This window comes from Polypterus senegalus, chromosome 2 (assembly GCF_016835505.1).
Source record: "Polypterus senegalus isolate Bchr_013 chromosome 2, ASM1683550v1, whole genome shotgun sequence".
In the NCBI taxonomy this organism is placed as follows: Eukaryota; Metazoa; Chordata; class Cladistia; order Polypteriformes; family Polypteridae; genus Polypterus; species Polypterus senegalus.
The window spans coordinates 120,308,783-120,327,361 of record NC_053155.1 but is presented as its reverse complement, the minus strand read 5'-3'; the positions used below and the strand labels follow the sequence as shown (position 1 = coordinate 120,327,361).

Sequence of the window (18,579 nt, the reverse complement as noted above, 5' to 3'; positions counted from 1 at the left end):
GCCTTCAGTTACATGGTGACCTTGGCCTGGATAAGTGGGTTATGAAGAAGAATGGGTGTACGAGAGGATGTATGCAGGACCTAAAGTGGAGTAGTATGTACTAATATTCCGTACTGGCTTTCATCCATTCAAGCGAGGGGCAATAATCCCAATTATGTTTTATCAGTTCTTGTCATTTCATTGCCTGTTAAGTGAGCTCAATATTCTCTGTCAATGAAACACACAATTCCTTTAACAATTCATTTGGAGTAGGCAATATCTTCTGCATATTGCCTGAAATATTTTCCATATAGCAAAAGAATATATGCGATCATAAGTGTAATTTTATCCATTATACAGTCTACTTTACAGATCAGAGAGATCAAAGGTACTGCGAAGGAAGCTGGTGAAAACGTGAGGCTCATAGCCAGTCTCCTTTTACTGTAAAATGGATGAATCTCACAACAATAGTTTGCATTTTGCCTTTCTGCAAATACGTTTTGATATATGTGTGCAATTTCAACATGCAGATCAATACTTGCTAACATTTTTGGCTTGAAAAATAGATGCCTTTGGCATGTTTGGAGGCTTCCCAATCATGCATGGGCACAGGTTCCATAGAGCCTATTGTAAGCTGCAAGAACAGACAGTATTTTTTAAATTTATAAAAAAAAAACACTTTCCTTTAGAACAGTTTTATGCGGCAAATTAATATATAACAAGATTGTGACATTAAAAATGCCGATAAAGGGCACCCCTCGCTGTTTTAATAGAGGATAAAGCAGTCCTGGCAACTAATGAGTTACCTGCTCTCTAACTGTTACACTGATTTGTGAATTTTGCTTTTTTTTCTTTTATTTTCTCTGTTTTGTCATGTGGGATGTTTTTATTTAGTGTTCTTTATGTGTTTAGTGTCTTGTTCCAATTTGTGACTAATTCCATTACGTACTGCAATAAGACCCCTAATTGGAATGGCATTAGTTGGCTTCTGTTCATTGTGTTTTGCCCCCATCAAACACCATTTGTACAGTATTTTGGAATTTTGTTTTTATAATTTAGATGTCTGGAGGTCTTTGTACCATTTAGTGTTATACTTTCCGGCTTTTTGAACTTTTGGTTCTGTTCTTTGGTTTAAAATTTAGAAATGCCTTAGTCATTCATTGGATTTTGCATCTTTTTGACCTTTTATTTTGTTTATGGAATTTTTTGCCCCTTTATGTATTTTGCCATTTTCTAGTTATGTTGTATTTTGTTTTGTAACTTGTTGTTTTGTTCCCTGTTTCTTTTTTTTATTAGTTTTGTGAATTTCATACCTTAATTATTATTTACTTAGTTTAACTTCTTATGCCTTTTGTATTTAGTTTTTGTTAAAATTTAGTTTAAATCTGCAATAAACTATACTTTATTTCCTCAGAAGCTTTTCAAGGCCATAAGTAATGTAAATATATTACTAATCAATGAATATAATACATCCTACCCTAAGCAGATATTTCTTGCATGCTACCTATCCTTATAACAAGCACAGAAACACTGTATACATCGTCAATTAACTGTTTTATATTTAGTTTGTGAGGTGACTTCAACTTGTATATCTTGTTTATAGTATTTTACTCTTTTGAAATTTTCCCAATGAAAGCTCCCATTTAAAAAGCACTGGTAATTTTTCAAAATGTGTGTCTTAAAACAGAGAAAAAAATCCACACAATTTCAATTGCAAATATTTTAAATTTACCTTGAGAGGTTATTTCAGTATGAATATTTTGTATATTTTTCCTGTGTTACAAATATTAAAACCATTTCTGACAGCAAACCAGATCCCCAATACAAGTTAGTGTTGTCAGATCAGTTGCATGTGGAAACATCTGGCACACCATCTCACAGCTCCTGGTGTCCTACTAGGTACATTATATGATCTTTGTGACTGTAAAGGTAATAGATGTAAGCAAAGAAAGCAAAAAGTCACTTATCTAGAAAGAAATCGAAGAAGAAAGGAGCTCAAGTATATACTGTAAGAGTGGCTTTGTAAGCTGCCATGTGAATAAACTCTACACTAAAAGCAACCTTAGGGCTGCATTATATGCAGAGTATAATGATTAATTATTTCTGTGACACTGTAATTTATCAGCAAAGCACCACAAGCTTCTGTCCATTAAGGGTCAATGCAGCCAACAATTTTAGTTGGAGACTTCAATGTAGATTTTGCCATTTCATTGGGTACTTCTTTCAAAAGTGTTATGTTTGTAAGAAATATGAATTACAATTAGCTATAAACCCCCTAAAATAACTAACAAAAGTACAAAAATGCAATACTGTAGTTGGAATCTTGTGTCTATGAAAGCTATTAACTACAAAATATTGTAAAATGCTATTAAAAACATTTTATGTATTTGACTAATACATTTACTAATAAATTATATTCTGTTATAACTGTTATTTTGGGATGTGAATATAATAATTATAATGCAAAAATATATCTCTCTCTTTGATGAGTAAAGAATACATTAAAATGTTCCAACATTTCAAAATAGTTAATACAGTTCCTAAGCACACCTGAAAATTAAGCCACATGTGCATTTATAAACTAGTTGTTTTTTGTATAGAATAAATAGAACTTTGTTCTGTTCTTCTAATATTGTCCTCTTTCCTTTGAAGTTAGTACTCTAGTACTCTAAGGCAGTTAAATACCCAAGATGGAGATTATTTCCAGCCAAACCATGAAATCACTCTGTGATAAGAGAGACATCGGGGTACAGCTCCCTTTATAGGCACCTACTGTTACTGACCTTTCAACTTTCTGTAGTCATTAAAGCGTTGTGTTTCTTAGGCAGCTACTTATTTAATCTTCTCACAAAAATAATTTCAGTCTTACAGTTATAAAAACAAAATGTTTGCAGAGTTTGGAATTTACTGGATTGCTTGTTGAAATGCAGTGGGCATGACTGGAAGCAACCCATTCATGATAGATACCCAATAAAGTGAAACAGTTCTGTAAGAAGATATGGCCCAAAATAGCTCTTAAATACGATACTCTTCTGAACAGCAGTCACAGGGATCATCTGGTTGAGGTTATTTCAGGGGAAGAAGATTCTACCAATTACTAAATCTAAGGGTTTGCATACTGTTTTACTATTAATATTCAATGAATATTTTAAATATAGATAACACAATGTACTAAGTTGCATGGTATTTATTTAATCACACTATTACTATTTTTCTGCTAAAGAAAATCAGACCAGAATTGAAATGAGGACCAGATGTAAGCAAACATGCCAAGATCAAAACCAGAAAGTCAGATTGATCTGTCGTCAAGCCTAAACCAAATCCTAATTCAAAATCATGTAGGAAAAAGTCATAAAACTAGAAAAACAATAACTAAAACTTTCACAAACTTTTTCAGTGACTATCTGTCAAACTTGGATTATCAGGAAGTGCCCAATGTAAACTTTATGCCATTAGCTCAGTGTTGTCATGCGTAGCACCTCCAGGATGTTAGTAATAGCGAAGCAACACTGCATCAAAATGGTGGCTATTTAAATGTACACAAAGGCGTCTGGGAAATGACGCAAAAAATTATCAACTACATCAAAACAGAGATGAAACAAAAAATAATGTCAGAAATGGATTCATGATACCAAAAGAACATTATGACTAAACTCAGAAATGAAGTAAAAAATTATAAATAAATTCTCAACAGATATGACCATGGTGAATAATGGATTGCCTTTTAGCAGCAATTCATGAAGAAAAACCATGAAGTTCTAAAAGACTGACAAATGTTTCCTTATAACTGTGTAAATTAATGATTTAGATTTAAAGTAAGTCAACACATATTCAAATCATTTTTACACAAAAGTGAGAGTCCAGGAAAAAATAAATATGTGCCAAGAAATGAAAAGATTTTAAAGATAGGCATTGTATGGCTTTAAAAATGAAAATGCCATAGTTTTTTTCTGCATAAATAAAGGCTATTATATGTCAGAAATACCTGGAATATGCAGGACAAAAAAAAGGATGAAATGTCACAAATTTACTATTTGAATACTTAAGCACATAATCTATTGATACATTTTAATGTGGTGGATGCAAAATCCCATGTGACACACTCTTTTTCCATTGTCATGATGTGAGCATACACTGAATTCAGCATTGAAAGTATTAAGTGCTGGGTAGTGGATGAGCTTCCAACACATGTAAACCAGTTAAACAGAGGAGTACACCGAATTATATTTGCTTGATTTGGGAACAATGCCCTTAAGCACTGCAATGCTATTCAGCATTGTTGCAATGCAACCTCCATCATTCAGCTTTAATGTACAGTACTTGATACTTCCCAGTTTTTCCATTGAGTAGAGGATGTTCTACTAATAATTAACCAGTGATTACACAGGAAAAGTCATCTATACTAATAAAAGGCAAAGCCCTCACTGACTCACTGACTGACTGACTCACTCATCACAAATTCTCCAACTTCTCATGTAGATAGAAGGCTGAAATTTGGCAGGCTCATTTCTTACAGGTTACTTACAAAAGTTAAGCAGGTTTCATTTCGAAATTCTATGCATAACGGTCATAATTGAATCCTACTTATGTACATATATACATCCATAGCCTGCAGCTCGGTCGCCGTGTGAGGCGGCGTTGCGTCCCCCATCACTATGCCTCCCACGTAGTTGGCTGCCTGCCTATATTTCGTCCCCCATCCCCACGCCTCCCACGTAATTGACTGCCTGCCCATATAAGGCCGTCCGTTGCTCCGGTTTCTTCATTCCCTTCTTTGCTTTGCCACGGTATTCACGTCTCCCTGCTGATAACTGCAGCCTTTTTATTTAATCCACGGCTTCTCCGCTGTTTTATTGTTCGTTTATTACGATTATAGTTATTGTATAGGTATTTTAGACTTAGTTTACTGTTCAGGTACCCATTTCCTTTATTGCTCCAACCGTACCCCCATTAACATGTCTATCGAGGTGATCACCATCGATCAAAGGACTGTCACTTACCGAGTGATTTCCATGCCTGGAGATGCCACCTGCCTTTTACATTCTCTGTGTTACATATTGCACGGCCATATCAGGCTAAATCTTGATATCCGGAGGAACATTGTGTCTTATGTATTGAATGACTGGGACAGGTTCAAGGTGTGGACTGATGACGGTACAGGAGATAATTATACTACACAGGAGCACTATAAGAGTGAAATGTTTAAGCCCTTCACCTATGCTTCTGCATGTGAATTGATGGCTGCCTCTGAATTGTTCGGTTGTCGCTTTCAAGTGTACTGAAATGGCCAAATATTTTACACCTTTGCAGAACCACCAATGCCTCTTAAACATCTTAGATTCACAGCTGACGATTTCAGTAGTGGACATATTGATGTTTAAGAATGTTTCAACTCTCAAAAGCTGGATGCGAAGTTATCGATGAAGCCGGTTGTATGCTTACAACGCTTGACAGATACCGAATGTCACTTCAACACAAGTCCTGCAAATACTAACGTAATTGAAACAAACCATGAAACTCAAACCGATTATGACAGCAGCAATCCAAGCTGGGAGAAAACAGTAAAAAGGAGGCATGTCAGACGTCGTGGTACATTTTCTGATGCAGCTAGACGGAAACAATTTTGTGATGCTGCTGCCAAATACTCGCAGAAAAATCCACAAGTTAATAGACACATTGTCGCTAAATACTCGCAGGCAAATCCACAAGTTCATAGAGACACTGTCGCTAAATACTCGCAGAAAAATCCACAAGTTAATATACATGCTGTCGCTAAATACTCTCAGGCAAATCCACAACTTAATAGACATGCTGCCACTAAATATTTGCAGGCAAATCCACAAGCTAATACCAGGAATGCCTGTTCAACATCTTAGATTCACGAGAAGCGATTTGGGTAGTGAACACTTCGATGAATGAAACCTGTTATCTTTATAACGGTTGACAAACACGGAATGTAACTTGAACACAGCACGTCCTACAAATACGAACCTGATTGAAAGAAATAATGATAATCAAATCCTTGATGACAGCAACACTCATAACAGTCACAAAACAATTACATTGTCAATCATGTTACGTTATTTTTAAAATGTTTCCTTTTCTTTTTCATAACTTCTTTAACACACTACTTCTCCGCTGCGAAGCGCGGGTATTTTGCTAGTAATAAATAATCCAAACAATTATTAGAATACCTGCTATCTCATATATAACATAACTTCTACCACTTTATACCCTACATACTTTCTGAATAAGACAAATAACACTTTAATTTGTATTCACATTGTATTTTTAGTAGAGACTTTTTTAATATTCACCCTGTCAAACTTCATACACAAATGATTAAAAATAGAGAGAGGCAATAGTTTTTTTACAAATCAGTTCCTGTTCAATAGCTACAAATACCTCAGTCAAGTCAGTGATACCATGATAAGTGTACATTATGTTGATTACCTTTCTATTTACGTCTGAGCCATGTGTGTGATGAATGCTCTCTAGTATTTAGAAAGAAATCTTTATTACTTATGCTGTTTTAATTATTTTATTTTAATTCTTACTTATTTTATGATGTAATCACTGTGCTGTCTTGCAGTTTTTTTTGTCAGCCCCAGAATCACAGCTTATTTTCAGGCTCCAATAGTGACAAAGATTGCTCTGGTTACATGGCCATGGCCCATAACATCATCATGCAGCTAGTATTTAAGATGGTGGCATACAATATACTGTAAGTTTGGATTTGGTTTTGGTTTTGATGTTTGGTAGTACTGTACTTTATTATCTTATTGGCAACAAACCTCCACTTTTTTTTTGGATGACTTCTTTTTTGAGCAACTTATTTTCCAGTCTTGCATAAAATCCCTCTTTATCCAAATTTTGTAATCTCCTTTGCCATCACTGACCATAATAAAAGTCCAATGTTACAAAATAATGCTAATTATAAATCAGAATAAAATAATCATAACTGACAGCATAAGTAATAAGTTAATGTGGATCAAAACACTCTACCTTCAGCAAAATACAAAAAATAAAACTCTGGATGCAATCACTACATATACGCAAACATATAATCACAATGGTAATGTTTACAATGAATGAGTTAGCAGTATTTGCTGTTCTTAAGATAATTTTAAGGTGAATGTTATTATTAGGAAAGACTGAGACTGACAAACAATCTCCTGAAATTATAAGGAATTAAAAGTGTGAAGTATGAAATACTCTAATAATTTAATTCCTTACAAATGGAAGTATAGGGTGGTCCAGATCTAATTATGCAATTTTCATTAAGCTATAACTTGTTAAGTTTATTACATAGAAAATCACCCAAAAAATACTGGACCATCGAAAAGTGTGCGAACTGACGACATGAAGAATCATCTTCGCGCCAAACTGGAATCGTCCCCGCATAAGTCATTCAGATGATCTGGATCTGCATAATTAGATCTGGACCACCCTGTATTTAATTGAGACTGTCTACTGCTGATATATTGAAAATTTATCCTGAGGCAACTGAGAGAAATGCATGTACCTCGGTGGCAGGCTGCTCATCTTCATCCTAAACAATGAACAAAAATGTATTTAAAAAGAAGGCAGGCAAAAGTAAAGTCATGCTAAGAAAGGATTCAGCAGACCATAAGGCAAAGACACACAGGAACAGCAGTAAATTACAAAAACAAAAAATACACATAAATAAATCATATCAATGAAGACAAGTAAAACAAAGAGGGGAGAAATGATGAATATAAGATTAATAACAGGATTTCCATGATGTGGCGGAGTGATTTCTAACATTTTCTAAATATTTTGTGTGTCTTTATTTGCAAGTTAGACAAAGCAAATGTTATATTAGATGGTGTTTCAGGAGACATGTTTTACTTTATTGATGAGAATAGCTGTGTTATGATGTTTACCTAATCAGCCCTTGCAGTCTTTAGCACTGACTCAGGATTTGAATTTTATGATAAGGTCAATGGAGCATCAGACCATCTTGGCACGGTTGACTGTGTTTGAACTTAGAACCTACAGTGGGATGCAAAAGTTTGGGCAACCTTGTTAATAGTCATTATTTTCCTGTATAAATCGTTGGTTGTTACGATAAAAAATGTCAGTTAAATATATCATATAGGAGACACACACAGTGATATTTGAGAAGTGAAATGAAGTTTATTGGATTTACAGAAAGTGTGCAATAATTGTTCAAACAAAATCAGGCAGGTGCATAAATTTGGGCACCACAAAAAAGAAATGAAATCAATATTTAGTAGATCCGCCTTTTGCAGAAATTACAGCCTCTAAACGCTTCCTGTAGGTTCCAATGAGAGTCTGGATTGTGGTTGAAGGTATTTTGGACCATTCCTCTTTACAAAACATCTCTAGTTCATTCAGGTTTGATGGCTTCCGAGCATGGACAGCTCTCTTTAACTCACACCACAGATTTTCAATTATATTCAGGTCTGGGGACTGAGATGGCCATTCCAGAACGTTGTACTTGTTCCTCTGCATGAATGCCCTAGTGGATTTTGAGCAGTGTTTCGGGTCGTTGTCTTGTTGAAAGATCCAGCCCCGGCGCAGCTTCAGCTTTGTCACTGATTCCTGGACATTGGTCTCCAGAATCTGCTGATACTGAGTTGAATCCATGCGTCCCTCAACTTTGACAAGATTCCCAGTCCCTGCACTGGCCACACAGCCCCACAGCATGATGGAACCACCACCATATTTTACTGTAGGTAGCAGGTGTTTTTCTTGGAATGCTGTGTTCTTTTTCCTCCATGCATAACGCCCCTTGTTATGCCCAAATAACTCAATTTTAGTTTCATCAGTCCACAGCACCTTATTCCAAAATGAAGCTGGCTTGTCCAAATGTGCTTGAGCATACCTCAAGCGGCTCTGTTTGTGCTGTGGGCAGAGAAAAGGCTTCCTCTGCATCACTCGCATACAGCATCTCCTTGGTGTAAAGTCGCGAATGGTTGAACGATGCACAGTGACTCCATCTGCTGCAAGATGATGTTGTAGGTCTTTGGTGCTGGTCTGTGGGTTGACTCTGACTGTTCTCATCATTCATCGCTTCTGTCTATTCGAAATCTTTCTTGGTCTGCCACTTCGAGCCTTTACTTGAACTGAGTCTGTGGTATTCCATTTCCTCAATATGTTCCTAACTGTGGAAACAGACAGCTTAAATCTCTGGGACAGCTTTCTGTATCCTTCTTCTAAACCATGATGGTGAACAATCTTTGTCTTCAGTTCATTTGAGAGTTGTTTTGTGACCCCCATGTTGCTACTCTTCAGAGAAAATTAAAGGAGGAGGGAAACTTACAATTGACCCCCTTAAATACTCTTTCTCATTATAGGATTCACCTGTGTATGTAGGTCAGGGGTCACTGAGCTTACCAAGCCAATTTGAGTTCCAATAATTAGTTGTAAAAGTTTTGGAATCAATAAAATGACAACGGTGCCCAAATTTTTGCACCTGCCTGATTTTGTTTGAACAATTATTGCACACTTTCTGTAAATCCAATAAACTTCATTTCACTTCTCAAATATGACTGTGTGTGTCTCCTATATGATATATTTAACTGACATTTTTTATCGTAACAACCAACGATTTATACAGGAAAATAATGACTATTAACAAGGTTGCCCAAACTTTTGCATCCCACTGTATAAGCCATTCACTGCAAGATGGTCATAAACTGACTAAACAAAGCAACTGGAGGATGAGTTGTACCTGAGCGCTTTCATTGGTAACTGGTCAGGAAGGGCCAGGTAAATTCATTCTATTGGTCTAAAATATGGACGTTTATGATTGGTTCTGAATAGGAGACCTTTCTGTACTATGACTCCCCACTGCTTTGTGTTTTGCGGTAAGAATGGTATAAAGATGGTCACCTTGCCCTCTCTCTCTCAACATCTGGCGGCCATGAAGCAAAGACCATGATGAAGACAAATGTATCTCAGCGGCCATATTGAGACAGGCATGCGACTTGTTTCAAGACTCCATTCAAACGTCACGCAAACTAAACTAGACTCAAGATAAGTACAGAAGGTGCACTGTTACTTAGGCTGTAAAGATATGGTTTGCCAATATTCACATAGTATTCTGCTTCCTTCATATTTTGTGAATTTTCATCAATAATACAAAATTAAATGTAAAAATTAACTCCTGCCTGTTTCTTTTCTCTGTCTAAGAAGTTACTGATGTAAAAGGGAATGGGGTAGGAATTGCTAAAGTACCTGATCACAGAGTGATAAGTGTATGGGATTTTAAACATGTCATTAAGATCTACACAATAAAGAGCATAAAGGGGAAATAGGGCCACCATAAGACTCTACACGATGAAACACAGGAGTATTGTAGGCAATTCTACAACTGAGTTGTTGTCTTTTTCTTTCAGTCAAATCATTGCTAGGTACTTTGCTTGTTAATACACTTTCTTCGTCATTTCCTTCTTTTCAGGTTTAGAAAACTTCTTGTAATTAATTGTTTTATTGACTGCATTTTTATATATATATTTAATTCAGAGATAGAAAATGTGTATTTTTAGTCAAAAATGCATACAACCTCTTTAGTAGTTTATTTATATGATGTAATGAGACATAGTCATACATACTGTACATACTTTCATGTGCAATATGATCAATGTAAGTAGTGTGGCCATGTGGCTAGGGTGCAGAATTGTGCAATCACCAGTACAAAAACTGAACCATGTACATAGGTCATGGACATCTGTAAGCGAGTTCTGAAAAAATCATCAACTAAATAAAATGTAGCATTGGGAATTTCCAGGGATACCACCAGACAATATTATCTCAATACCTGGGTCAAAGTGGCGTACTGAAGAGTATATTAAAGCCTCAGTAATAGAGATTAGATGTTTGATATTTAAAATACACTACTTTAATTAGAGATGGATGTGGGTAAAAAATTTTAAGGAATACATACATATACATTTCAGTCCCTTTAAACCACTGATGTGCAGTTTTCACAAGGTATTTTCTATTAAACTCTGACACAAGCAAAATGTCCTCAACTCCTCAGTCCTGCGATACTTTATTTCGTTTTTTCAATCTATCATCATCTTTTATTCAAAGAATTAACAGTTAAAAATATGCAATCATTCAAACATGATGAGTTTTGTCTAGACTGAAAGTAAACATTATTTCTTAGAAGACGCAATATTTTTTGTTTGAATAGCATACTTCATCATGCGATTATTTATTATTCAAACTTTCAAGTTAGGCTATTTATCAATACATTCAACACCACAAGATGATAAAGAAGGGCTTCTGTTTAGTAAATAAAAAACACATAACAAATGGTTTGAAAATGGGTATTATTTGGTAGAGAGAGAGTTACTCTGTAAAGATGAATATTTTAAATATGAGAACAGCACACTGGAAGTTAGACGAAGAATAAATGTATTCTACCTCTATAGCTAATAACTCATCTTCCTCCTGAATAGAAAACACCAATAAAAGAAAAGTTAACATGAAAAACTCAGCCGATCATCAATTGTGACACTCCCGCATCAGGTATGTAATATTACATTATATTTATGATCTTTGTCTGCTACGAAAGGCAATTTACTAAATAAACAATAAATCAGACAGATTTACTGTAGCTATATATAATAATATATTGTATGCATAGAAACATGTAAATATAAATTAATATATAACAAAGAAGAAGTTCTGAACAAATTTGTATCAGACAGATATGGAGGATGCACTGATAAAATAGGAAGACAGACATTTATAACATAATTAACTTACTGCAATATTATCTATTTAAAAAACAGCATGTTACAGTCAACTCTCGAATGAATGTTGCAAATAAAATCAGTAACTAATAAAAGCATTCCACAACAAAATAGATCAAATAAGGGGATAGCAATCAACTAATAATATTTACTTTTCTAAAAAGTTTTGGTTATTCTTTTAATGTCACAGCTGAAATCTCAGCTCTCTTTGGATATGTAATTTAAAATATCCCCCCAACATCCACACAAGTTAGAAAAAAAAACAAATGCAGCAGCATACATAATTGTTAAAATTGTGGTTGGATGGTTACTTTATATTATGACTGAGTAGGTTTATGTCATTAAGAGAGACAGAAAAACATTGTGGAAAATGGGGGCAGCTTTGCTTTCTTGTTTTCAGCCTGTCTGACATCACTGCATGAAAACCTTGAACCATTCACACTAACAACTGTTTTCTGGAACATTTTACAAGACCGCTGTGACACTCTTTTTTTTTAGCAAAAGCCATTGTGTACTTATTAGAAACTTATTAGGAAAAATCTGTCGGTATACAAGGTTTAAAGTCTGAAACAGGGAAAAACTGAAACTCTGACAGGGTGCAATGACACTTCAGTTGAAACAAAAACTGCTCAAGTGAAGCTTTACTATCACTTTCTGTCCCAACAAACAATAGAGTTACAACAAATACTTTGTGCTAAAATTTGGTATTAGAAAATCATTTAGATTATATATATATATATATATATATATATATATATATATATATATATATATGAAAAAATTGTGCTTAATAATGTTTTTTTATTTGTTACAGTAAAGATACAGTACACTTATAAAAGTGTGCCATTATTTGTAATAAGTAAGTATCTGATATACAAATATTTACATAATAAAATTTAAATATAACATAAAAATTCCTTTTTTTCTAAAGCTAATGTTCCTTCTGAAAAACCAGCTATCACCGCCTCTCCCCATTGAAAATGCCTGACTGGAAGAATCCTTACTCTCCTCTGTTAAGGCAGTGGGTAACTGATGTTTTATACTAATTGAAATTGGAAAAAATGAAATTCTCACTTAGAGGATCTGTGCAGAACATTTTCAAAACCTGGCAGGATCTAATCAATAACATTTTAAAATAAGCTTTTTAAAGCACTGAGGAAGCAGAGTCTCTCCCCATTTCTTTTTCTTCTCCATTTATCTTTATTCACTTATTAATTCATCTATTTACTTATTTCTACCAGCTTAAAGTTTTACTCTACTGACCATCCTCTCTTTCTCAGGGGTGGGGGTTGATTTGTTTTCGATCCTATTTTTGTAAAAATTGATCTATTTGTATGGAATGTTTTGTGATTACAACAAAATCAAGAAAAATAAAAAAGCACTGTCCACAACATAATCATATGCTCTAATAAAAGATACAGTATGTATGTCAGAGGGTCAAAAAAATGTGAGAAAATGTTAAATATAGGAATGTTAAATTGGGATTAGTCTGTATCAAGAAAACAAATGTTACATGTATATGTAAAAAGTAATCATAAATGACAAGAACATAAAATTAAGAAGTTAATGTAAATACAACCTAATAGTTTTTGTGTACTGGTACATAAAAATCATTAAATGTGAAGATATAAACTAAATAGTAAGCTTGAAAACTTATTTCAATGGTAAAACAATGTTTCCTCCTGCTACCAGACTCAGTCCTTGACATTCTTCAGGAAAGCAGTGTAATGAAAGGTACACTAATTTTAGAAAGCAGCAATACAAGCATCTGCTGTTCAGCATATAATCCTCATCAGTATAATGTTCTGTTATGGTCAGTCATGCTTTCATAGTTCTACTCAGCCACAAATCAGTCATGGCTGCATAAAGCACTACTTGTTTCAAATCCATTTTGAATTTTTGTCAGACATTCGGAATAAAGTGAATGCAACGCGACCTCGGAAAACAAATTGTAAGAAGGTATGACTCCTCGTATTCTGACTGTTGATCATTTTTTTTTAAATCTTCATTGTACAGTTTTAATTGGAGCCTTGTCTTTTGATAAGCAAAACATGACTACTGCTGTTATCTAATTTGACTTTTCATGTCTGTTGTCTAAAAACTTGTGTTAGTGTCAACAGGTAATTAACGGTTATCTCTGTCATGGACCTTACATAAATCACAAAATTTCATATAAAATCCTATAAAACAGTAGTATTTATGGTAACCACATCTAGATTAAATGAGTTGTTTGCTTGACTTGAAATCCTTCTTACCTGTGGGTTGCAAAGGAATAAAATTCATGACAGAAAGTAACAAAGAAGAAATATTAAGGTTTCAAAATACTGTAATAAAACAGGCAAAACATTGTGTATCTGTGTGTCTGTCTGGTTGCTATGTCTTTGTCATTCCAACAGATGGCACATCACAGACATTTGTAATAATGCATTTTATTACTACAAATTTTTATGATTTGCCATCTATTGAAATGACAAATGTAGTGCATTTTATTAACACATGCCTTACAAAATATATAGTAAAAGATGGTGCACTGCAAACATTAACGCCAAGGTCTACATTAATTAATTAGATTTCAACTCGTCATAGACAGGTAGCACAGCTAACGAGAAAATAACTTGTAAAACATAACTGTGCTTACAAGTAACACGTTTAGTGTTAATTGTTGAGTAGTAGCTTATCACTGAGAATGTTGACTGGACTAGAAATTTTGCAATAACACACTCATGTGAATCCACTTAATCTAGTTCAGAGTCTCCAGGTCACTAGGTGGTGCCACTTTCAGCAAAATTAGTTGTAAGGCAAAAACCAAATGTGAAATTCACTGATTCAGACACATCCATTGTCACTTATATTGAGACTGTTTAAAGTTGTCAAATAAACTAACATCCGCAACTTCTGAAAGTGAATAGATGTTTAGAGAAAAATCTATGCAGACAAGTGAAGAATGTGCAGGATCTGGACAGACAATGACCAGGCCGAGGTTGAAACCAAGTTTTCTGGACATGTGAGGCAGCTCCACTAGCCCTTCCACCACTGTCCCACCATAAAAATATTCTTAAAACTTAAACCTTCCTCAAAAGATCTAATGTTCTAAAATGCCTTGGCTTAAATGGCAGATTTGCAAATTTTATTTTAAAATAAATGGATTGATCAAGTACATCAACCACACATAATAGTAGGAAGAGATGAAAAGGAGAAGAATTTAAAAATAAATGTAATCAAGTAAAAATAACACCAGTAGCCATACTGAAATAGAAATGTTATACCTTTTATGTTAAAGAGAGTGCATAGTAAAATTAAATAATCTTAGTAATTTTACATATATAAACACCATACACACGGTATGCGTTACATACAGAAAATATAAGAGACGGTTCACATCTGCCATTGCATTAGCATGGCTAATAAATTTAGAGAATATCATTGTAAAATATGATAATAGGAAACAAAAGTATGAAGCAGAGTTGGTAACAATAAACGAAAAGTTCAGACATTCTTATAAATAGTTAAAGTACCATTTATTACAGCATATAGAAACTGAAGTTCCTTTCCAATTATTTAGCATGAAAAAAATACCTTGTCTGCAATCTCCTCTTCCTCGTGGTTAAGATCCTTTAGGCAAAAGAGAGAGTGAATGGCAATCAGGCCTCACAACCAACCACGTTTTACAGTAAGAAGAAACAAAGGGAGCTGGGTGTCAGAAGAGAAAAGACCAAACAAATGTCCTTGTGTTGTTAGTCGCATGCAATGGAAGATGTACAGAATGGGTAAGTTGTTTTTATGTTATGGAAGAAAGTACATAGGGGAAAAAAGATTTGAATTTGCAGCGTTAGTTCGGTGTAAAGCCGTCTCCTGAATATTCTTCTTTCTTAGTCACAAAGTGGGGTGTTTTAGCCTACTTTAGACAAGAGATAAAACACTTTAATAATTCATACGCAGGCTTAAGACATTGACAAAAACATAAGCCAAGTGTTTGTATTCTTTTTGAAAAATATATTAAACTTAAAAGACGTGTAATACATAAAAGGGAACCTGCTATGAAGAAAATGAAATGCCACATTCACTTAGATGATCTTGCTAAGTCAATTATAAATGTACCTAATTTATGTAAATGTGTACACCAACTTTCTGACGTGCACCAGACACAACATATTCTTGTGTTTTTGTAAATTGTTTTTTAACATCGCTATGACAAATACTTTTCATTTTCAGACCTGTGTACAAAATTCTGAGCACACTGTCTGTTGTGTTATCTCGCACACTGGTTATGCATGAGCATGCACATGTATTAGTTTTTGTGCTCGACACGCTGAAACGCAAGTGTGCACATTATTTGATCATCTGTTAACCTTGCATGTGTCTTTATTGATTAACCACACTCACAAATAAATAAATATTCAGCTTTAAAAGGCAATTACAATGTATCCTCCTTTGAATTTTTCGGTGGTTAATTAAGTCATCCTACTGAAACTCTGGTCTGCTTCATCTGGCTTACTGGGGATTAGAATTTGGTGAGAAATATGCATCAGATTGACACATACATTCTTTGACACTCAGCATCTCCATGGATGCAGCAACAAGACAGAGAGGGTTATTAGTTATTTTTTATCATACTATTCCCATCATAGGATTACAACAGCTTTGAGAAATAACCTGTACAAAATGATTTGACATCAGGAGGTGAGGTAAGACAAATCCTCAGAATAAATGCCTCAGGATAGCTTCAACTGTAAAACAAAGGAAGGTCTCCTTGACCATAATTCCCCATTGTCCTACACAGCTGACTCTACGGTATATACTATATCATCTCCAATTTAAGCCACACTTTTCACAGGTTTCCAAACTTAAAATTGTGCTGCATCTTACATCCAAGTTGTTTCCGTATCACACCGCATAAGACTATGTGTGTAGCTTATAGGAAGCAAGCTCACAAGGCCTTGTTGAAAGAGAAAGTAATGCAATGCATGCTGGCTTGTGAAAGGGAAAGAGATCACACGTGCATGGATATGTCAAATGAAATTCACGAAAGAAAAAACAATGACCTCGTTACATCAGTATATTTATCATTTATTTCCAGAAGATCTGTTGTTGGGGTTGGGATGAGTGTTAATTTTGATGGAAGCAAAATGGTAAATATATAGGCAAAGGGAAAGTACATTTTTAGACTGAAACTAGAAAACGGTTCCCCACATACAAAAGAATGTGATATTCTGAAACAAACTATCAAGTCATGTAGCTAAAGCAGAAACGTTCAAAGTTATGTAGCTGTGATATTGGGACACATTAGTCATTAGATAATTAAATGAGCACGGTGGACTGTATGGTCTCCAACTGTTTGTCATTTGTTTTAATTACAATTACTAAGTTCACTTGTGAAAAACAGCAACTGGTGATCTTTTCTGTTGATGTCCATGCAATAAAAACAATTGTATATATGTACATTATCAAATTTCACTTTGCCTCATGCACTACATGTGTCGAAAACAAGGGAAACCACTAAAAATGGGCCTGGAAAATTCCAAAAATCTTAGTGCTTGTTCTACTGTCTTTTCAAAATGGGTCCAGAAGCACTTCATGAAGAATTTGTCCCATGCAGATATTTCATGCAGCCAGCCTTCTGAACAAAGTTTAAGAAGTGGAGAGAAAACTGCAACTCTTTTGGTTTTACAAATATATAACATCATCCCATTCTACAAAATGGACACTAACACTGAAATACCTAATTTGCCTGCCAGACACATTTTACTGAAGAAATCCCCTCCACTAGTTGGGAAAAATAAATCACTTTACTTGGCAGATCCATCCATCCATCCATCCAGTATCCAACCCACTATATCCTAACTACAGGGTCACGGGGGTCCGCTAGAGCCAATCCCAGCCAACACAGGGCGCAAGGCAGGAAACAAAACCTGGGCAGGGCGCCAGCCCACCGCAGGGCACAATCACCCACACACCAAGCACACACTAGGGACAATTTAGGATCGCCAATGCACCTAACCTGCATGTCTTTGGACTGTGGGAGGAAACCCATGTAGACATGGGGAGAACTACCTGGTAGATGTTCCTCACAATTAGATGGATGCAGCATGTCTGTGTTAAAAAAAAGCTATTTAACTGAAGCTGGACAGAAAAGATAATATATTTTAAATGTTATTTTGATTGTTTTGTTGAATGTGGAATACTAAATTATTATTACAAGAAATTATTAAACTTATCTACATAATTTTAAATAGTGGAATGAATTAGCCCCACAAACTGATTTACTGACATAGAATGAGTAACGTCTAAAATTTCTAATTCTTTATACATTATTCTAATGAATAACGTATAAAGAGTGTAACTTCTTTCAAGGAGTAAAAAGTAATTCTGTCTTTCTTTTTTGTTTTAGATTTCTGATATGAATCACAGGCTGCACATTAAAACTTTACACTCATATTTTATTTTTAACACATTACACAGTTATAAAGAATCCCGAGCAAAAATAGCTTTGTTATCAGTGGTTCTCTAAAGAGCAAACAGTGAGCAGCAACACAGAACCTGCAAAAGCAGTGCATGTTTATGGGTAGAAAAGCTTCCTTAGATCATCAATAGCTAGGAAATTTAAACCTATGAAAGAGAACAGATGAGATAAATAATTGTTCACATTTTCATTTAAATCAAAACCTATGACCAGAAGCAGATTGATTTTAAAAGACCTTGATTATTTTCATCATAATAGTTTAAAAAGTAATTCAACACTAAGTGATTCGTTATTAACTTGCAGTGGTTGATTATGTAGGTTTGAGGAGGTACACTTGGACAGAATTGTGGATTGAGCTGTCAACATAGAAACCATCTTTCATTACAG

General features: G+C 34.7%; 1 protein-coding gene across 12 annotated transcripts in view; it reads right to left on the bottom strand.

Moving 5' to 3' along the window:
- Nucleotides 1-18,579, bottom strand: part of sh3bgr (SH3 domain binding glutamate-rich protein) — an 88,113-nt gene that overhangs the window by 12,294 nt on the left and 57,240 nt on the right. For 4 of the 12 annotated variants that reach the window (XM_039744478.1, XM_039744480.1, XM_039744479.1 and 1 more), the window contains exons 5-7: nucleotides 15,309-15,344; nucleotides 11,401-11,427; nucleotides 7,505-7,531 (exon numbers count right to left, since the gene is read on the bottom strand). In XM_039744478.1, the coding sequence (XP_039600412.1) occupies nucleotides 7,505-7,531; nucleotides 11,401-11,427; nucleotides 15,309-15,344 (90 nt within the window). The remainder of the gene's footprint in view (nucleotides 1-7,504; nucleotides 7,532-11,400; nucleotides 11,428-15,308; nucleotides 15,345-18,579) is intronic. The other 8 variants (XM_039744481.1, XM_039744484.1, XM_039744486.1 and 5 more) reach the window with 4 other exon arrangements.